The following is a 23398-nucleotide window of genomic DNA, read 5'->3' on the forward strand; positions in this document are numbered from 1 at the left end:
AGAATTTAATCTCAATTTTAAAATACCCACACAAAATATTCAAAAGCCTATAGTTTTCAGTAGCATGAACGTGATAAAATTTCCTTCAGTTTAAATCACAAAGAACTGAAACCTGGAAATGAGATTTCTGGATCTAATTAGTTTCATGATGAGAAACAATGCTTGTTAAATTGTGTTCCAGTGAACTATGAAATTACTTAAAAAGCGTTACAGGAGCTGTCAGAGAAAATGAGTGCCACAGGGACATTCTTTCTCTACTATTATTCCTACTATTCCAAGTTATCGGAAAAATTTGGCTACATCATATAGAATGCCTTCAAACCATGTGGAGTTACAGGAAGCCTTAAGGGAAGAATACTATCTAGCAAACATACTAAAATGTTTTAGACCTCATCACTTTCCCAGGGTAAAAAATTATGTTCAGTTGAGATAATTCGTTTAATATTCCAACGTGATCTCTCAGCATATATGTTGAATGACCTTCGAATGATCTGATACTTCCTTTTTTTATGGAAACAATCAAAATTTCTGCTTGCAAACACAATTTCTATTCTGAAATTGCCCTGTCCCATTTGCTATGTTAGCAAAAAGAAAATCTATGAAAGAGGCCAAAAATAGATGCGGAATACCTTTCCTTGCTTTCCTCACCCTCCATAAATCCAACTGGTTCAGAATAATCTAAATATAAAACCTTTGCTAGGTTAGAAAGCAAGATTGTTACTTCTGTTACAAGGTTACAAGATGTAGGGAACAGACAAAATAATGAACTAAAACAAATGTAGTAAGGTGTTTATTCACAGTAAGGGTTTTTCTTTAAAAAAAAAAAACCCTAAATGCTCACACATGCATTACTCCGATGATTAGAAACAGCATGCATGAAACCAGGGTGTAGCTTAACCAACATTCATAAAATAATGGGAAGCAATAGGATTCTGATTTTCTGAGTCATCTAAAAGCTAGCAGGAATAAACTAGGACACGGGTGTCGAACTTTTTTTGCATTGCCAGAGCTGGGATGGGCGCGACCTCCGCATGATACAACCAGCCCATGGTCTGGTAGTTTGACACCCCTGAGCTAGGGTGTATGTATTCAACTTGTGTGTTTTAAAATTACATACTAATACAGGCAGAGGCTGGAAGTACCAATGTTTATCAGAAAAGAACTAGCTATAGGTACTTACCTGTAGCTTAAATTCTTCAACTGATCATCTGTGAATTCACAGATGGGTTGTAAGACTTTAGCCCACTCTGAATCTTACAGAGCTTAAAGAATGCTTTGTTGGGACTCCTCCCTTACACATAGTATTAGATGTGGCTCCCCTTAGTTCCCAAGTCAGACCTTGAGAAGTTTATGGAGCCCCTCAGCACTGACTGGGGTACTTCTTTCATAAGATGTTGGTTATTTACCAAATGATTTACCCTGTGCCAATTGTAAAAAACTTGGGAGTCCCCAGAAAATTATAAACAACTCATATGTGGTTGAGATGGGCATGAGAAGTCGTCTATCTCCAAACAGCAGACCAGAAATAGGAGGAATACTTGTGTTGACCCTTTTTGTAAACACACAAGGTGTTTAGGCTTGGCTTCTCCCCAGGTAGAATAGGCAAAAGGTTGTTTCCATGCATGGGGAGATATTTGCTATTGCAAAAACAGCACTTTTAGAATTGGGCCTCGAAGACCAAAAGGTGCATGAACTGGAGGAAAGAGAAGCATCCTGCATCTGAAAATCCCTCATATGCAAAAAGTAAAGCAGGCAAGAAGGAAGACTTGATAAACTGCCAAATAAGCATCACTGGATTGGTCAGAAACAAACAGGATTCATGTTTAATCATATATGCTATTCACAGGGAGGATCCTGCTAAGAAATTTCTTAAGCATTACAAAATTCAGGACAAATTCAGAGAATAATATATAATATAAATCACAGACCAAAATAACAAATCAGAGTTACTGTAGAGGTAAACTGGAAGGTCTTGCGCTCTACCAGCCATATAGCTAAGCTTATCATTTCTATAATCAAAAGTTATTTGAAAAACATTAGCACAAATAAAATCTTGTCACAATTACCTGGCCTGGAACAATTGTGTGTGTGAAAAGCTTATTGAGTTCCACAAGTTTATTTGGAGTGATGTTAAACGTCAGGGCTATGCTGTTTAAGGTGTCTTGGCTTCCAGCCTGAGACAGAGGGAAGATAGAAAGTTTAAATTTCAAAATATATTTTAACCAATCATGCTTCTTTAAAACAAATATCTGGTCTACATTCAGAGATTGCTATAAAAATATTTTGGAATATAGAAAAAGAACTTATTATTTCAGTTGTTGAGTCCACAAAATAATGTCATCAGAAATTTCAAACCCATAGCACAGTGACTGTTTATCTGTGTAGTCACCACTGGATGACTTTTGCTTCCTTCTATCTTTGTCTCAACTATACTGTATGAAGAAGCAATCATTTTGCAGCAGTCAACATGAGATTTATTCCTTTTGCCCCACTTTCAACCACGAGAATATTTTTCCACAACTACCCAGGAGCATGTTGGTCAAACCATAAAAACTTCGTCACATTAGGGAAATCTTCACTGAGGATGGGGTTTTTTGTGAGTAAATATGTGTGTGCACATGTATAGCCAAAAACATCTTCTGAATTATATTTTATGGACAAAAACAATAAATTTATATTCTAAATCTTAATCACTGAGATACTATGTGATTCTTATTATCTTTTGATGCAACAGACCAATAGGTCAATCCTTCTAGAAAAAGGTTTTAAAAAACATGGGTGAAGCAACAGAACTCATGGTTTCTAATTCAAAGCAAATTTGATTCCATCCATTTTCTACTGATTTATATATGCAGGCATCATAGAGTAAGTAGATTATTCACTGTTGTTTTTTCAGCTAAACCCTTTCCAATCCAGCAATCCTGAAATCCCATAGATAATATTCTCTAGTTTTATATTTGTCCTTTCAAAACAGTCAAGAATAGGTATTCCAACACATAAAGATATCTAATTTTGGCAGACAACAAAACAACAGTCTTAGTACATCAACATTATGCCAAAGATCAGATGGCAGTTAAGACACACCAAATTCCAGAATTATTTATGGAAAATATAGCTTCTCTCCAAAACAGCCATCACATGTGATAGCTACAGGACCTCATTTGTACATTCAAGATTTTCCATACACAAAGATTCACCAATTACTAGACTCCTGTGTCCCCAGGACTTTATGGGGTTAATAGAAATCTCTGCAAGCTGAATAACTTCCTGTTTTGCAGCGTTTCCTCTCCAGATATAGAACAGGTAGTTTCTCACTGCCAGGAAACCCCCCTCCCATTCTTGCTCCTAATACTTCCCCCCCCCCCAAGCACCTACATAAGATGTCCTACATAGCTTCTTATATATGTTAACAAATACTCCACACATAGAAAATCTATATTTTATATATAATTTGGCTTTCATTTGCACTACTTGCAGCGAAACATAAGTAACCTATGACAAAAACAGCTATTATTCAACTATTTGTGAAATCAACCTAACACTTCAAAAACAAACAGGAAGAGAATGGTTCTTAATTTCTTACTTCGCAAAATAATTTCGCTAATTTTTCAGCATATGTATCTGGAGGAAGTCCAATGCTACTCAGCTCTGTTTCTAATTAACTGACATAAAATATTGTTACATGAAAAAAACATGTTAAGTGTCCTGTGAAAAATTGTTTCCTACAGCTGTTATTTGGCCCGGAAAATACCACTAAACAACCGGAAAGGCAAGCAGCAGTTAGCAAAGTGGATATGTCTAGTAGGAAAATGGTACAAATAGAAAAAAACTTAAAATGTTTACAGAAGCTACAATTCTGGTCTTCAAATGGATTTCATGCATTGTCAGGGAAAACCACACACAGAGAGACGCAGGTGCGCACACATGCATGCAAACACACATGCTCAGACACAGAGCACTCAAGAAATGACACATCATATGCTAAGTTGCTTTATTTTACATACTTCAGTTACAGTTAGAGAAAAAGATTTTCTCCCCTTATTAGCATAAAACTTTATAGTTAACATGAAATTATTATGTGAGCAATTTTGTGACATTTCAGGTATACAAATTAGTGAAGGAGTGGACATTTCCACAACTCCCACGTCTAAAAATTCCTAATCAAACCTTACCGTATATTCAATTGTACCCTGGGGTTTCTGAGAGACCATTTTTTTTTCTTTCTTCTCATTTGTTTTGGTTTGGTTATCATCTGAAAGAAAAACCAGAGCAACAATTACTAATGTTGTTCTACATTTTTGGATGATAATTTAGCACTACAGGACAACAGCAGCCTAACCATGAATTTAAACCAGAAACTGTAGTTTTAACACATTGAGAAAAGCCCTTTTAACATTTGCAAGTTAAACAAGGATTGGCTGCATATTGCTTTCCAGTTATGTCAGCATGGCTCATATAAACTTTCCTATCTTCAAGCATTTTTCTCTTGCCTTGGGCTATGACATTCAACCAGCCACTCCTCGGCAGACATTCTGATCTCTGCAAAACAGAAACACTCAAGCTGAAACTGATCCTCAACAATATTTAACTTTGAAAAAAAGAAATACATGCTACTTGCTCCTTTATGCTAGAATACATGCTTAAGCAATATACATGCTCAGTTACTTCTGTATTTGTTAAATTTATTTCATATAGGATAGAAAAGGCATAAATAAAATCACCCTAATAATGACAGCAGTAAGCAAATGGGGATAGTTGGAGACACTGATTACAGTATACTAAGCCAGACCCCAAACTACCGTTTATGCTGACTGACTTAGCTGTTGGTAAAAATGTTTTTTAACCCTATTCCTTAAAATTTAGTGAAGAAGCATGCAATCTTTCTAACCCAGTGGACAATGCTGCATTTTTTAAGCTGTTTTGATTAATGGTTGCATGGTATGTAGCCAATGATCCTTTGGAAAGAAGGTGAGTTTGGTGAACTGAAGAGACAGTAGGCTTTGCAGAACCTTTACATATCTCTATTTCTCCTTATTTTGACTTCCAAAAGTAGGGGAGGAAAAAGCATTGAACTTACAGCAATCTAACGGTCATAAAATTGGTTTGGGTGGAACCCATGCTACCTCTATGACCCATAGACTCACCTCTATTCTAAACTTATACAGACAAAGCCTGAAGCAACCATTCTACAAATATCTTATTTGAATTTGATTGGACTTGGGGGGGGTCCAGGCATGGCAGGCAATTTAAGGGAGGGAAAAGTTAAGAAATGGGGCTTTTGGCACGCAATTTCTCACTTCTGGCTATGCACTACTGTAATTCACTTGACTTTTAATAAACTATACAATACCTTTCTCATTAAATGAGGTTAAGGATTGTTGTTACTTAGAGGTTTTATCTGAGACAGATCTGATGTATATCCTGCATAGCAAAGCTTTTTCCTTTGAATACTTTAGTCAGGTTTCATATGATCTTTATCTAGCTATTCCTACCAAAACCAACACCAAAGGACATATCACAGTCCATCTTCTCTAGTTATCATAAACTGCAAACTGCAAGGCCAACATCAGCTAAAGAACTGGCAGCTGTGATTTCACATTGTTGTGAATAAACTGGAGTACTATCTAAAGAATTTCCTCAATATCTGGAAATATTGAATTTATTGGACATGAGCAACCTAATTCTACAAAAAAAAAAAGCCCACCCTACTGTGAACTGCCTATATTCTTAGACACTAACTTGATCATTCTTTGGTTATACCTGTTGAATTATTAAGTTTCCACCAGTTTTGGATTGTGAATCCAAGTATAGATTACCCACGCATCATCATAACAATGAATAGGTTAGGACAGGACAGGACAGGACAGGACAGAACAAGTTTGCTTTCAACTAGATTCTTGCCAAGTCTCTTACCAGATAATCCTGACCTGCATCAAAGCAAGCCAAATTCATGGAAAAATTAAAATAACCCATATAAACACAGAATTGCATTGTTCAGAAGATCAACTGACTCATTTTTTCCAAATCTGAGAAATTTAGGCGAGGGGAAGGAAGGTAAACCTATCCCTTCTCTATTTTCTTTGATTGAGGAAGCAGTAGAGGAAAGAGCTATACAATGCATGAAGGAATAACAATAAGTGTCATTCTCTACTTTCTCAGTTGCAATATGACTAATTCCCGGCTTAAAGCAAAGAAACAGCATAATTCTATGATTTTTGCTTCAGGCAATTCTTGCAGCAGAGTTTGTACTCATTTAGGAATTATCATGCATATTAATAGGCGATTCTCATATTATCTATATCTATAATGAAGGGATGGGCAATTAATTTTTCTAAGCGGCCGCAATGGAAACTGGAATGTTGTGGAGGCCTAATTCAATAGTTCCCGGCTACACTCCACCTGCAAGGCCACTCATACTGAGGCAGTGATCAGTGACTGAGCTCGGGTCCCCTTATGCGATGACCACCACTACCACCTCCTCAGGTGAGGGGGTGAGTAAAGCACTTTCTCTCTTCATCCTCACACAACCAGCAGTCCATTGAAGGATCACATGGGGATTGCACAGAGCTGGACCTGACTTGGCTGCTACTCCCGCCTTCTGGGGCAAACATATTTGATTTCTAATTTTGAACTGACTTCAGGCAGACCAGATAGGGACAGCTGAAGGGCCAAATGTGGCTTAGGGGCCGTAAAATGCCCAGGTCTGCTATAATGTAAAATAGGGTAATATTAAAATAGTTCTCTTCGGTTTTCAACCCACACCCAAATAAGCACACCAATAAGGTGTTTGAATGGCAATCATTAGGGAAGTCTGGGTAATAATGTTTCAGCTTAAAAAGAGATATAAAAGAGCTTTTGCCCAGTCTGGTTCCTTCCTTCCTGGCAAACAGACAGGAAGTCCTCAATTAATTATGGTTTCCCATTTGAATCAGGAAACAAGAATAACAGTCTAAGAACAAACAAAGATGTTTTGCTGTTCAGTTATCAGCATGAAGAGCCAACAACTTTCTCTGTAAATATAGAACTCTGAAGTTAGATATTGAACAGTTTTTTGTAATCTGAAAGCAGTTGAAAGTTTGGATGCTCTCCAATCACAAAAGCAACACTTCAATGTTTTTTATTTCATTAGAATTTGTTTGTTTGTTATTTCATTTGCATTCCACTTTTATTATTTTTATAAATAACTCAAGGCAGCAAATATATTTCATACTCCTTCCTCCTTCTACTTTCCCCACAACAACAACCCTATGAAGTGGGTTGGGCTGAGAGAGAATGACTGGTCCAAAGTCACCCAGCTGGCTTTCATGGCTAAGGCAGCTCTTGAACTCACGGTCTTCAGCTTTCTAGACCAGCACCTTAATCACCAGACCTAACTGACTCTTCTATCCCACCTTTATTATTATTTTATAAGTAAACTCAAGGGGGCAAACATATCCAACACACCTTCCTCCTTCTATTTCCCCCAAAACAACAACTCTGTGAGGTGGGTTGGACTGATAGAGAGTGAAGGGCGCAAGGATACCCAGCTAGCTTTCTGGGGGACCAATCATTGGGACTGGAGCTCAGTCTCCTGGTTTCCAAACTATTACTACACCAAACTTTATTTTATAGAAATACATTATAAAGAAATAAAGAAATGTTAGTGTCCAAAGAAGAAGAAAAAAACCTACAAATTTATCTATATACTATTATTCTGACAGGAATTATATGAGAAATGTGGTTTTGCTTTGAAAGTTCCTCTCTTCAAGCTTTGCCCATTATTGGACAGACCCGTATGCCCCAATACTGCAAAGCTCTACAACAGTGATGGCGAACCTTTTAGAGTCCCAGGCCCAAACTGCAACCCAAAACCCACTTATGCATTGTCGGGGGCCAAGTGGGTGTGGCCCATTGGGTGGGTGTGGTCCATTGGGTGGGCGTAGCTGTGGTGGTAACGGCAGACAGGGTGGGACTAAAAAGTTCAATCAATCAATTCCAACTTTGCAAGATCTTTTTTTTTCCCCACGAGAAGTTGAAATTGATTGAACCTTTTTTTTTTTTGCACACGGCGGCGGAGGCCTAAAGCGAAAAGGTTTTATAAAACCCGGCTGAAGGCCTAGTACTGGGGCGACAGCGTGCGTGCCCACAGAGAGGGCTCTGAGTGCCGCCTCTGGCACCCGTGCCATAGGTTCGCCACCATTGCTCTACAATATGCAGCACCAGGAGTAAACTGTTAAAGCTGAATTTAATTTATGCTTCATGTTTATCTTAGGATTGATTCTAATAGTCTGTAAGCCTGAATAGATCACCATCAGCTCTTTCAACAGATAGCATTGCTGGTTGAGGAATTCTGGGAGTTGAAGTCCACAAGTCATAAAAGGGCTAAGTTTGAAGACCCCTGTTCTAGATTACTAAATTGTACTAGATTACTAATTTGTAGAGGAGGAGGAGGAGGAGGAGACTGCCGAACACAAAAGGATTAGACAGAAGGCTACCAGAGATGAGAGAGGGCAGATGGTATGAGACCAAGAGCCAAGAATCCCTTTTCTCCTGGGATGTGTATCAGGCTTCTTGGAGGTAAATAAGAAAGGAATAGAAACAAGAAGTCTGCTACTTTGCTTAAAAGCTCTTCACCAGAGGGACAGAAGACCAAGGAAACATTGGTGCGAAGAGTTCAAAAATCACAGTACTGTAAGCTAGGGAGTAATTGTTTGCTGCATAGTATAAGGGATGAACCTAAGCTCTGGAGCTTAGGTTATATGTAACAATCTGGACATTTTAGATTAGTGAACAAACCATGATTAAAATGTGCACTTTCGTATAATGCATCAGCCATTCAAAATCTGTACAGCCAATTCCTTGTTATTGTATTTTAAAAGGCTCTCCAGTGTTAGATTAGGGGGGTATTTGTGTTTGTTCGACTCGTTCACTGCCTTCACACCTTGCACACAATCAAACCAATAAACAACAATCAAGATTAAGGATAAAATAAGCCAACCAATAATACAAATACCATGAATGAGCATCAAAACAATCACAACATTAGAGCAAATGAATCACAAAGCAAATGAAAAATAAATGGGGAAAACCACTGAAAGCAAAATTGGCATGGCTACTGTGGAGGAAAAGCTAAAGAATGAAAATATAACATATGCTGTACATATTCTGATTCTTCTTTAAGTGTGGAAAAGAAGAGGTCGTACAGACAGACTAGGGAGGAAATTCTAGCTCGCTGGCACTTCAGAATTACAGTATCAAAAGGCCCTAGTCCTAATCAATTCCAGACAGGTTTATTTTGGGCAGCAGAAAGAAAAGTTTGTTTTTTGCAGAGTGTAGCTCTTAAGGAACAACATATGGAAAAAGACATTATTTCAAGCACAAGGGACCTGAGCTACATAAGGCTTTATCAGTAATAACAAGCTCCTTGAATCTGAGGAGTTGGAATTAATAAAACGAATTCAACAATAGGCATGTATTAGATTTCTAACTCATTGATAAGAAATTTTGCAGATATGAAGTGGCAACTCCTATTTATGCAGATCATAATCCAGTAATTGTTAAGGTTGGGTAGAAGAACTACAGTACTAATTTAACATTATAATACTATTAATAATTTATTAATAGTTATTTCTTAACACTTTACAATTATAGTGCTGTTATAACTATTAAACTATAGGAATTAAAGAGCTTCTTCCAAATCAGCTTAATCTCTAATGCCTCCCTATCTACAAGTTTGGGAGGGTGGAAACAGTATTAATTATGTTTCTAACTGCTTCAAAGATCAGAAATCACTTATTTAAATATATTTTCTATCTTACTGTTTTCTAAATCTCTACCATCATTAACTTTTTCTTCTTTCTTTCTTATCTTATCTTTCTTTTTGTATTTTTTCACTTTTCTATATTTATTTTTCAGAAGCTTTTAACTCTGTAAAGAATTTTCAATACAATTATATATCTATCTATTTTTATATAAACATCTATCTTTATATATCTCTATCTCTCGCTATATATTCCCATATCTACAATATGGGTTGCTTTTCTAGCATTTGTGAAAGTTGTATTTATCTCACTTGCATCAAACAGAAATAAAGCCATACAAAAACAGAAGGATACATTACTGAATAATCTGAAGCAATTAGAATCAAGACATAAACTTAACTCAATTTCAGATTTAGAACAAAAGATAAAGCAATGTGGAAATCAACTACATTTACTGGATATAAACAGGAAGTTGAATTTTACCAAACATACTTTGAGAAAAGCAATAAATCACATAAATTGCCAGCATAAGGAACAGGATAAAATTATTTCTGTTTATGAGGGGATTTTGTTTCTGCAAAAAAAGAAAGGAAGCAGCAATGTGATAACTATTATTCTGGAAAACATCTATGATCTTTTTTGATATAAAGCAGCTTTTGACAGAATTTAGTGCCAGTGCAACTTAACCAGATCTTATGTGCAGCCATTGGAGAAGGCTGATTGTTACACTTTAGACATTCTACAGTTTTTGGAAAGGCTTTAAGGCCATATCCTTATAGCTCACATTACAATAATTCAATTGGGAAATTACAATACATGGGTAGCAATAGCCACATCAGCTCTCACCAAGAAAGGATGCAGAAATTATTCACAGATGAAAGCAACGTGCCTAGCTCCATATTGACCTAAAACACTCAGGGACAGAATTCCCTTTAGTGCAGACTTGAGAAGAATACACCTGTTTGAGATAGAAAATGCCTTTCAGGTATTACCAAACCCTTAGATTTGTCTAGATCAGGCATGTCAAACTCGTGACATCACATGACGTCACACGACATATCGTGACTTTTTCCCCATTGCCGGCAATGGGGTGGGCGTAGTTTCAGCGTTTGACGCATCCGGCCCATAGGCCGGCAGTTTGACATGCCTAGTCTAGATTCAATTTCTACTTATACAGTAATTACTCATCCAGTCCATGCAGAAGTCATTGCATCTGATAAGAAACCAACAATGGATAAAATTGAGATATTTATCAAGCAACAGCTAATCTAAGGTGCCACACAATATTACATATTTCTGTTCCAACAATAGACCTGTGCTGTTTTCATTGCAAAAGTAAACAGATTTTTAAAAAAGAAAGAAATATAAAAATAGAATTCACAAATTTACTATTTTTCTGTCAGTCACTCAGTTATGCAGAAATATCATCATCTGCATTATCATACTGAACATGTTTGCATCCCAGACACAACACCCTTTTGAAGGTTCAAGTGGTTGTGCTGCAGCATATATGATAAGCATATTAATTATGCTAGCAAAATGCTATATAATTCTAATAGCAAATTACATTGCCTTTTTTAAAAAAAACTTTTCCAAACTTCTCAGCTGTTTCTAATCGTCCTTGGGATGCTTGGCTATAAGATGGAGTCATCCATACAAAGTCTATTTTCCCTGCAGAAGTAAGCAAACTTATAAGGTAGTTGCATCTGGGGTGTACAAAACCAGGTGATCATGTAGTAGGATAGAGGGAGGGCGAGTGAGACCTTGCTACCACCTAGTGGTCATTAGGAAGACTGGAGGTTGGAGAAAAAAATAGAAAAAATATATTTGGCCATTACAAACCATCCTAGTTTATGGCAACTGGAGTGTCTTTTTCCACAGTTGGTGACATCTGAATTTTAGCCAGCTAAAATGCCCATCATTATTCTTACAAATAATAAAGAAAGAGTTCTTATAAAAAACGAAGTATGGCATATCCCTGTTTTGGAGCTGCATTAGGGTTATCCTGTGGGTCAGCTGAACTAATGCCAGGACAATTTCCTCCCATTTCTGGGATAGGGGAAAATCATGGCAAAGCAGTGGTTTGGATGAGCCCAAAGCTTTTGCATTAAACTCACCAATGCTGTAATATCGTTTAAGATCAGTACGCCTAATATCCTTTGGTTGACTGCTCTTTTTCTTTTTTTTCTCATAATCCTCCTTTTCTGCAGAATGCTTGTAGTTTTCTTGAGAACTGTTTGTCTGTCCTAAAATGTTTTTGCTCCCATCACCTTTTCCATCACCTTTTCCAGTCTGAGTTTTGCAGATGTGAGTCCCACAGGTGTTTGGAGGTGGCACATCTGCATTTTGTTTAGCAAGCTTCTTTTTTTTCAAACTAGAGGAGAAAAAAAGGAAGAGATACAAACACTTAGCATATAGGAAAGAACAATGGAATAAAGGTAACAGTTGAATAATGGCAATTTAATATTGTAAATTATCCACTATTATATACATAGTTCTTGCTGATGAATCTAACAGGTCCTCACAACCTCTTCTGCTATATGTTCTTCTTCCTTATATGTGATAGTATCAAAAAGCTATTTTTGATTCTACACTACCATATGGTTGTCATGACACAATCGCTCATTCCAGAAATGTAAAGTAGCAAGGATAAGAAAATTTGCATTCTAGTCCTGATAATATTTTATTGCAGCTGTATAATGGATTGGATGCACATTGGAACATGTATTTCAGAATGCATGGGGATACCTGTCTGTGGTTCATTAAAGCATCTGCATCTGCTGATGTATCAGGAACCTCCCCAAAGCAGCCCATACAAAACTGGAAAAAAGAGGCAGCTATTTTCATTAATTTTCAGCAGGAATGCACTCATTCCCTGACTTGTTCCAAAACACCTTTTCTGAAGCACTTAGTCACTCCAGCTCTGCGGTATTTTTGTTTGTTTCACGATCAATAATCAGAAATGCAAGCCTCATTCAAAGTACAGCTACTTATAAATCTGTGATCCCCTACCAGCACAAAGTGCTATAAGGGGTGGAAGTAGAGTTGTCCAGCAGTACTTTTATGCTATGGAACAGCCTTTTCTTAGAGATTAACTTGTCTCATCATAAATGATATTTTGGAAGATATAAAAGATAACACTCTTTCAGACAGTTCTTTTTAGTTTGGCCTTACTGTAAATTAGCTCTGGTTGTTTTTAGGACTGATTTTATTCTGAATTATATTTATTTTTATCCTCCCTTTATTATTATTTTATAAATAACTCAAGGGAATGACCATATCTTTCTTCCTCCTATTTTCCCCACAGCAACAACCATTTGAGGTAGGTTGAACTGAAAGAGCATGGCTGGCCCAAATGCTTGGGCCTTTCATGCCTAATACAGGATCAGAACTCCCAGTCTTCTGATTCCTAGCACCTTAATCACTATAGCACCTTAACTACTAGCACCTTAACCACTATACCAGGGGTAGGCAACCTTGGCTCTTTTATGACTCGTGGATTTCAACTCCCAGAATTCCTGAGCCAGCAGTACTACATTGCACTAAACTAACTCTCGTATTATTGCATATTATTATGATCATTAGCATCATGGATGTTTTTATGCATACCTAGAGATTTTTTTTATTGTTGTTATATGCCACAAAAAGACTTTAATTTATGGTAGGATTGAATTTAATATCATGCAATAAAACATTTAAAAGTAAAACAAATATAGATTTATGTAAGGACATTTTAAATATGGCCAATCTGCTGTCAAAAATCTGGATAACAGACAAAATCTTTAGGAACTCCCAACTGTGGAGGTAAAGTAAACTTTGGCCTCCAGGGCAAATATATGAAAAGGAAGAAATGTAGTTATCCCATCCTTAATTGTTCATATTTGCTTCTAATCATAATGAGGGATAGAAGAAAGATGGAGTACATAATTTATCACTCAGTATAATATCTAAAAATCTTGCCACATCTATGAGTATTTGGTATTTTAAATTTTTGTAGGATAATTTTTAATGTTAATCTCTTTTATTCCCATTCAATGCTTGTATTATTTTGTATTTTTTACATGCAATGTCACCATATTCTTTCAGCAAGACTAATCACAGATTTCCTTCTGTTTCTGCTAATATCCTGCAGTTAAATAGCTTGTAAAAATATGTGACGTTTAACCTGAAGATGGTCCTTATCTCCATTGCCTTTCTTCCCTATTGATACTAAAAACAACTGAAAGAAAAAAATCTATTTAAAAGGAAAAACAGATCTTTATTATTTACATAGGGTATTTGTATGAGATCCATTCCTTTTAACACTTTCCGCAGCTATTACAGACATCTAGTAAAGCAGCCGAAGTACAATTAAAACAATCATTAAAACAACAAGTCAATAGATTTTAGAACAATTACAATCCTCAAGTACATAAAACAAGTAAAACAACTGAACCAATTCATAAACAGGGATATCTGGTTGTCACCTAAATCAGGGGTCCCCAACCCCCGGTCCGTAGACTAGTACTGGGCCGCAGCATGCCAGCAACTGGGCCACACAAACAAGCAAAGCTCCATGCACGGGATGCAGGCTGCACACAAAACCACACACCCTCTGGTCTGCGGAAAAACCTCTCTCCACGGAACCAGTCCCTGGTGCCCAAAAGGTTGGGGACCTTTGGCCTAAACTGTAATAAGAAGGGAGTTTCCTTAACTCTATGGCAATTTATTCTACAACATGGCCACTGACAACAGAGAATGGACCACAGTTGTCAGAGCTATCTGTGAAGGATATTCTTCAATCAATACCATTTTGCCATTAATCATATTTAAAACATAAATGTATTTTAATATGCCAAAATACTGAATGTCATTTTTTTGGCATTACTGGAGAAAAGAGTAACACTGAAATTCAGTGTTCATGAATTACAAAAGTGGATTGAAAACAATTAAAATTCTAGCAGTCATATTTCTTCAAAATTGAATTTTGGAAATTTGGGTAAACACCAAATAAGTGTTTATGGGCACACAGCAGCATAGTCCTAAGCTTATTTAACCAAAACACAATAATAAGCATGCTGACACATTTAATAAAATATTTTCCCACTGATATGAATAATAGAGGTTTTTCTTAGCTAATGCCTATCTCTATTGAAGCATATTAATATTCTAAATCTTGTGAAAAATTATCCATAGAGTTATTTTAGTTTATGAATGTTTTCTATGGATAATAATGACAGCAGTTGTAATAATGTAGGGTTTGAGTTAATCCTAAAATAGAATTTATAGGATTAGAACATTTGACTTCAAGTGTGACCACTTCTGTTTATAAAACAGATGTAAATCATGTTAAGCGCCAATAAAGGCTTTTGGAACTAAACAATAATTTGCTTTGTGTGTTGCCCAATTTTTAAAAAAATGTACAGATGACCTGTACTTTGCATTACTGGACAGCAATAACATACCCTCTTACCTGAGAATATACTTCAATAAACCTAATGGAATTTACTTCAGATAAGTAATAGAATAGACTGTTAATGAGTTTTGAATCCATCACACTGCTAGTAAAATAAAATAAATTTGGAGCATTATATCCTTACCGGGCAAAGTAGCTTTGCTTTCGTTCTTTTTTTTCTTCCTTGATCTCCATAGCAACTAGTAAAAAAGTACAAGGAAAAGGGGCAAAGGGCTTCCAGTTAGCACCTCATCTCTAGGCAGAGTCCTTGCACTAAGGGAGGGAAAAAAACAAGTCCATAAATTAATCTGTTGGCAACATCTGGTTTGTTTGCAAAGTTACAGCTCACAATCTCACAGCAAGTACATTTTAACCTGGGAAAGCCAGTTTCATGTCAAAGAGTTTATTGTACCTAAAACAAAAAAAGAAAAAAGTGGAAGAAAAACAACTGCCAGGTAGGTCTCAGTTCATTGTATGGGAAAAAAATGTTCTAGCTCAGTTCCTTCTAAGCCCAAGAGATACATAGGAGCTTCTTTTATGAAGGCATCTATGAAATCTGCTATCAAATTAATGAAAGGCTTATGAATTAAAGGGATTTTACAAGGGATTCATTCAGAGTTCCTCAGCAATTACCTGAATACACAGCATGATTATTCTTGAAGCTTATTTATCTTTATAATTTATTAGGTACTCTACTGCTAATAGTTCTCAGGAACATGTTGGAGTTTAATTTATAAAATTCATATAGTATTATCCGTCTGCCTGATGACTTGCATAAGAAATCTGGAAAGAACAAAGTGTTGTGGGTATTTTGATGTTTCTACTTGTCTATTGTATTTTGACAGTTGTCTCTCCCCCCCCCCCCCCGCAAAAGTGAACAGTTATAATGGAAAAGGTCTGCTCTTCCAGATGGACCCTTTGTGTTTCCAATCATTAGCACATTAACCTAAAAAGAAAAACACAAAACAAAACCAGGATATAACCAAGAATGGCAATATCAACTTTAGCCTCTCTCATTCTGAAAAAACAAAATGGTTAGATAGCCTGGAAAGAAAGCAATGGGCACACAGAAGGGTCCAAAATTTATTTTAAGACAGATCTTCGGTAGACCATTAGAGTATTTTAACAAACAGCGAAGTGTTTTAAGTGCGCTTAACCACCTTGACTGAAGGAGAAATCTTAGAAAGATTTACTTTTCCATTTTCAGGGAGCTCTGAATACCGCAAAACTCCCACACTGGAATTGAAGTCAAAAGGTACATTTGGAAGCATGTTGGTGTAATACATGTATGTATACATTCAGATTTTTTTAAATAAATAAATAAATAAATAAATAAATAAAAAGCAAACTTATACCTGATAGTCCCTCTCCCCCCCCAAAAAACCCGATTTGGAGGTTTGACATCTGGAAACTGCAGGATTGGCAAAAAAAAAAAGAAACAACTAAAATAGAAGACTAATGTCTGATTATTATTTCCAAAGCTGGAATACAGAAAAAATCCTTTTTTTCTTTCAAATAAAACTTCAGTTTCTGAAAATTGTGGTACAGGTGGTTACTGTCCCAAATCCCACATATGTAGCATATATGTAGCTGAAGAACAAGCAGTAACCTCGCAAGGAAAACATTCAAGCACAAGCATCTCCATGATTGATGGTTGCAATATATTTTCATTTGCCACCAAAAGATAAGATAACCTTTATTGTCATTTTTTTACACATCAAAAAGAAGGCCACCTGAAGAGACTAGACGCATTTGAAATGTGGATTTACAGGCGGTTGTTGGCTGTTATGTATAAGCTGGGTTGACAAGATCAGAAATGAGGAGTGATAAGCCACCTGGGAAAGCCAAGGGAAATCATCAAAACAATTAAAAAACAAAAATTAGAATATTTCGGACATGTGATGCGACACCCAGAAAAATACGGCATACTCCATTTAATCCTCCAGGGAAAGATTGAAGGCAAACGAGGTCCAGGCAGAAGAAGAACACTGTGGCTTCAAAATCTAAGGGACTGGTTTGGACAAAACTCAGCAGCACTTTTTCGTGCAGCTGCTGATAAAAACAGGATCGCCAACATGATCACCAACATCCGATAACAGATAAGGCACAAGAAGATGATCAAAAATGAAATTTAGTTGCCTGCTCTCAAAATGAAACACATACATGACACACACCTAAACATACTATGCACAACATATGTATATACCCACACCCCTACATATACATAGCAAATAAATATTAAATACTGTCCATCTTGAATATATAATGGAAGGAGGAAGCTTGAGAGTTCACAAGATTAATGCTGTATGGAATGAGCCGGTGTCTGAATGTCCTTCCTTGTGAGGTTAACTGTTTGTTTTTCAGTTACATATGTCACATTTGAGGATTCTGCAAATTCAGAAATTGGCTGTATGAACTGCCTAACTTCTTATGGCCCCTTGTGGTTCATCCAATCAGCAAAGGCATGACATCAGTTTCAAGTGAACAAATCTGTTATTATTAGCCTGCAGTCTAAGAAAAATACAGTAGTTGTCTCAAATGAAGGAAGCAGACAATTACGTACTCTGTGACCAGCAACAATCAGAGTACACCACAACTGACCGATTTCTTTCTCCAGGAAGAACAGCCACCTAAATAAAACTGGATGCTCCTGAAAAACTGCTAGGCTAATGAGAAGTCAAGGAGTTAAGTGTAGCCTGGACACCTTGTGGAGAGCTAGTTAGAAAACTACTTTGAGAAAAGACAAGAATGCTGTTATTTCTGAATGCTTCAATTTAAGTAATTTGTCTTGACGGTAAGAAAAACTCAAGAAGACAAACAGCTTCAATAGACAGACAAAGCCCTGGTTGGGGGGGGGGAACTACTGGACTAACCCAACTGAGCATATTTTCTTGCTTTTTTTTTTTCTGCAGGACGTTTTGATGGGTAAATCCTAATTCAATGAACTGGGCACGATTCATATCTGAACATAAATCAATTTTATGTTTTAGGTTTTATGTTCAGTACACCGATGATTCTGCACTCAGGATTCTGCATTGATGATGCTGCATAGTTTGGTAATGAAATGTATGCAAGAAAAAAAAAATCAAGGTCAGAGAGCACCAAGGATCCCAGAGTTTTGTGTTCTTTTGTTTTTTCTTCTTCTTCATTTTTAATTTTAAAAACTAACGTATTGCCTTTTTCTCACCAACATGAACTCAGATTGACATGACTACGAAAAATAGCAGTCTAAATCAACTGTAAAGGGAATATACTGCAACAACAATTTTTTTACAGTTTTGTTACAACTAATCAAGAAGGCATAATCCATAGTACAGTTTGCTTCTTTTAACAGGAAAGGTATTTTCACATTTAAAAATATATCTGGGGTTTCCTTGGTGCACTCCGAGCTTGCACTAGAAGTACGTTCAGCACTGATGATTCTGCAATAATGATGTTATCAACTTTGACTAACTGCATTGTACTCGTGTCAGAAGCACCGAGACTCTTCTGCATTGAAAGGATTAACCAGTGACATCACCTTTGCCTGGAGGATGCCCAACTGGGGCAGGCAACCTTGGCTTTTATGACTCGTGGACTTCAACTCCCGGAATTCCTGAGCCAGCGTGAAGTCCACGAGTCATAAAAGAGCCAAGGTTGCCTATCCCTGAATTGGGGGCTCCTTCATGTCCCGAGGTGGAGCGAAGGACTGGAGCTTGCTCCACCCCATGGCAGCACTTGGGTCTCGAACGCAAGCTTGCTAACCTCCAAACCAGTGTCCTAACCATGTGAGCCACCCTGCTCCATAGTTTGGATAATGAAACATCTTCTAGAAAACAACCATGCTCAGAGAACACAAAGAACCCCTCATTTCAACCTCGAGCTACAAATATTCTTCTTTAAAAATATATCTTCTGAGAGGAAATATGCAGTTGCTTTTACCCTTTCAAGATGTCTGCCACTGGAAACAAGAACTTTTTTCACTTTTCTCAGGAAAAATAGGGTAGTACAGAGAGCATTACACCAGGGTGGGGAGAGGGGAAGCTGGCTATATAAATCAGACAGGCAGGCAGAAAGGAAAGAAGAAACAAAGGAATGAAGGAAGGAACGAAGGAAGGAAAGGAAAGGAAGGAAGGTAGTGAATAGGTAAGTAGGTAAGCACTATAAGGTTTTAGAATAATCAAGGAAGTATCTGTTTTTAGGCCAAAAGGTAACTAACTCATTGCCATACTGTTTTTAATTTCTCAATGGGTGAGTGTGTACATGTATGTGTACTAAGCATGTTTGAGTATATGTAAGAGAGATATCGCTTATCATAATCAAATAGAGATTCTGCTGCCAAATGGGGCTCTGTGCTGGCTAGGGAGTTTTAGTCCATTGCACCAAGAAGTGGTCAAATTACTGTATGGCAAGCTGTCTTACTCTTTTCGTTTCTTTTTTTTTTCTTCCAATATGTCATTGGCATAACAGCACATCTCATTCTTTCCTGCGTCCAGAAGAATGAGATATAATTTGGTATTTCACAATTGGGACCAGAATCTCCACTGCTAAGCAAGGCAGTTGATGAGTGAGTCTTGTCACAAAAGGGGCTCACATGACCCCAGGACATTTCATCTGTCATAAATATGAATCAGTTGCCCAGTGTCTGAATTTTGATCATGTGACCATGGGGATGCTGCAATGGTCATAAGTGTGAAAAACGGTCATAAGTCACTTTTTTCAGTGCCGCTGTAACTTTGATTGGTCACTAAATGAACTGTTGTAAGTCAAAGACTAGCTATATATTCAGTGCCACTGTAACTTCCAACAGTTGTTAACAAATGTTGTAAGTCAAGGATTATCTGCACAGATCTAAAACTGAGATCAGTGACTTCTCCCAAGGTAAATAGCAAACACACAAGTTAAACAATTACAGATTTCAAGAGTGTGACACTTAAAATGTCATATTGTTAAGCAATCCCTATTTCCTGGACCACTGAAATACCCCAAGGCTATAATTTCTGTATTCTTTAAACCTCAGACATTGCAATTATCTGTTATAACGAAATTTCTTCTTCTGAAATTAAAACATTCACATTTCATGGAATAACCTTTTACATTACAAAATCTCTTATCTCGACAGCAGCTGCCAAGTTAACAGCTTTTATTTAGTTCTCTTGGTATGGACATAAGAAATCTAAGCAAAAGTATTTATTTTGAATACTTAAAACTTTCCAGAAACAATCACTTGTAGTTAGTAGGCAGAACATGGTATGAAAAGCAAGCATCCATGTTGTTGGTTAAATGGTCATGGTTCAATAATAAATGTATTGAAATTGCAACATCATTTCACAATTTATGATCATTATGTCTTGGGTAAGTTTAGATGTAACTGTTGTCCAATAACATGTAGAACTACAGTTTAGATCAAGCATTTTCAAACTTCAGTCAAACTCAACCAAGTTTTTAATTATTAGAGCTTTGCCTCTTGAGTAGGTATCCAGGATTTTTTTTTTAATTAACAGATTCTGCAACCTGAAAAAATTTGAAAACTCCTGGTTTAGATCACTGTCTAGCTAGATCACTATTTATCCTTTTTCAAGCCTTCCTGCTTAGGAGATAGACAACTATCTAGCTCTATGAGGATCTCCAATTTAGGTACCACAGTACCAATAAAAACCTCCTCTGGTGCTCCACAGGCTCCTTAACCCATTGGATATTTTTCTTTTCTGATTCTTTTAGGTGTGTGGGGGGGAGGTTTGTAAGAAAAAAGGTGCCGGAACGCACATCTTGTTAATTTTTATATATATATATTCAGTTCTTAACATAAATTTAATTTATTGTATTTAAAGCAAATGTTCATAATAAAGTTTACACTAAAAATTAAAAAAAGATTTTCAATTCACCAACGATTTTTTAAAATAAAAGAAATTATTTACCTTTCATATAGTCAATCACTCTATATACACCCACACATGTCAGTTGTGTAACGAAACATAATGTTCGCCGCCCACAGTAAGCACTCAGCATGCGACCACACGACCAATCACAAGCTGAGCAGTGCCACAAGCTGAGCAGCGCCATTACAACCAGCACAAAAGAAGTATGCATGCATCATCGACACACAAGCAGCCTGCATGCACCGTTTTAATGATTTTGGACCAAACATCAATTTTTCAAAAGTTACTTTTAAAACTTGGAAAATCCGTCGAAAAAAGGTGCCGGAATATATATATAATGATACAAAGCCAAGCATTAGCTTCAAGCCTAATGTACATTACCAATAATACCATTTCACCCCAGGTACATCAAAAAGCACTTTTAGAAAACAAGATCATTGGCTGGTTGATTGCAAGTCATCCCTTTGTTTGGAAATATGACTATCGACATAGAAAAAAATTAAAGGTTAAAAAAAACATCCTGGGAAATTAAAATGGTGAGTACCCTGATTGATCAAAATGCTCCAATTATGAAAACCAATGATCGGTTTCTTCTGATGTAGTAAATAATAGATTGCTCAACTATCCATTGTTGAATAAACCACAATTAGCTATGTTTATATACAATGCCAAAATATACACTATGATTTACAAACTATACAAGCTGAGTTCATATCACATTCTTAAGTCATAACAAAACAACTCTAAAAAGGCCATTTGATAAGCACATTGAGGCATTTTATCACCAATCATATACAGCAGTGTTTCTCAACCTTGGCAACTTTAAGATAGGGGAGGGGGACTTCCCAGAATACTCCACCCAGCATCGCTGGCTAGGGAATTTTGGGAGTTGAAATCTCCCCATCTTAAAGCTGCCTTAATATTCAGGCAAGATTTTTTATATTCATTAAGTAGGAGGCTTTGTTGGCCTTACATCTCATACAAACCAACTTTTGGCTTACTGTGACATGCAAATTCAGCCATACTTCAAGTTATGGCTTAGCATAATGTTTTAACTCGATCACTGTGGCTTAGTTTAACAAATCAGTATTGTGTGGTTTGTAATCTATTTGGTTTGAAAGAGAAGCACAAAGTCTACAGCAACTTAAAATTGAATTTTAACAACTTTCTAACAACCAGAAAGCTCAAAGCATATGCACTTCTGAAATAAACATGCAAGATGAGTAGCAGAACAGTACTCAGACCAGCATTTAGATAGCACTCTAGATACACTGGCATTCAACCCTGATTTGCTTTAAAGAAAACATGTTAAAAACTGCCTGTAATCAAAAAGCATCAAGCATCAGTTGCCAATATTCAGGTTGAATTGCAGGAATTTAATCCCACTGGTTCTAATTAAAAACTAGTTGACAACAAAGCCTAATGCATGACTAGTAATGTTGAACTTTAACCATTTATCCTGGGACTATATAACATCAGGAACTTTGTCAATGATGGCCACATGTGGTTTTCAGTCAAATTTCATAAGATCTCTGCAAATGATTGATTTAGTCATTTGGTAAAAACAATGGTTTACTTCCCAGAAAGCCTGCCGGATGAAGAAGAGAGGGAAGAAATAGAGAAGGGATAGGTATAAGGAGGGAATAAGAGAGTGCCATATGCAGTGATCAGTCGATCCTCCTCTCTTCTGGTTCAATGGGTGTCATTTATTCACCATTGGTATTCTATACCCATCACCAGAGGAAGATGGTTCCATGTTGATCTACTGACTGTGAAATAATATCATTATCATCAGATAACCATAGGTGGTCAAATCATCTTCCTTCTACTGAATCCCAACCAGAGATCACCCTGCTGCAGGTCACTAAGGCCACCTATACTTTTGACAATATTCTTTGCAAGCCACCAGCTTCTGCAGTGGAAATTAAACATATCACCCAGACTTTGAAACTGAACAAGGTACCTATGGAACGTACAAGGTACCAAGAGAATTCTTTAGAGACTTGGTAGGAGCCTCTGCTGGCAGACTTGCTCTCCCATGTCTTATTCCAGCAAGATAGAAAGTCTTCATCATAGTGCAAATATATATAAAAAGGCAACCAGGAGGACGCACAAAACTACAGGCCCGTAAGCTGCATGATGTATACCAAACATCTCCTAACAAAATAAAGTACTGGTTCATATACAAAAAAGCTATTAGAAGAACAAACTGGATCAGACCTGACTGTTTACTACAGGGAATTTTTTCACATCATCTTATAACCAAGTATGAATCTGAAGGCAAACAACTCTTTGTATCCTTCATTGATTTTAGTGTAGCATTTGATTCAATAGATGATTCTTTGAAATCATCTGGCCAGGTTAAA

General features: G+C 36.8%; 1 protein-coding gene across 4 annotated transcripts in view; it reads right to left on the minus strand.

Annotated features, from left to right (window-relative positions):
- Positions 1 to 23398, minus strand: part of NCOA7 (nuclear receptor coactivator 7) — a 65939-nt gene that overhangs the window by 27010 nt on the left and 15531 nt on the right. For all 4 annotated transcript variants that reach the window (XM_039325157.1, XM_039325171.1, XM_039325177.1 and 1 more), the window contains 4 exons: positions 15320 to 15447; positions 11858 to 12114; positions 4173 to 4252; positions 2067 to 2174 (listed from right to left, as the gene is read on the minus strand). In XM_039325157.1, the coding sequence (XP_039181091.1) occupies positions 2067 to 2174; positions 4173 to 4252; positions 11858 to 12114; positions 15320 to 15369 (495 nt within the window). In that variant the 5' untranslated portion in view covers positions 15370 to 15447. The remainder of the gene's footprint in view (positions 1 to 2066; positions 2175 to 4172; positions 4253 to 11857; positions 12115 to 15319; positions 15448 to 23398) is intronic.

This window comes from Crotalus tigris, unplaced genomic scaffold, assembly GCF_016545835.1.
Source record: "Crotalus tigris isolate CLP2741 ecotype Arizona unplaced genomic scaffold, ASM1654583v1 scf7180000017611.44802233496:7321179, whole genome shotgun sequence".
NCBI classification, from domain to species: Eukaryota; Metazoa; Chordata; class Lepidosauria; order Squamata; family Viperidae; genus Crotalus; species Crotalus tigris.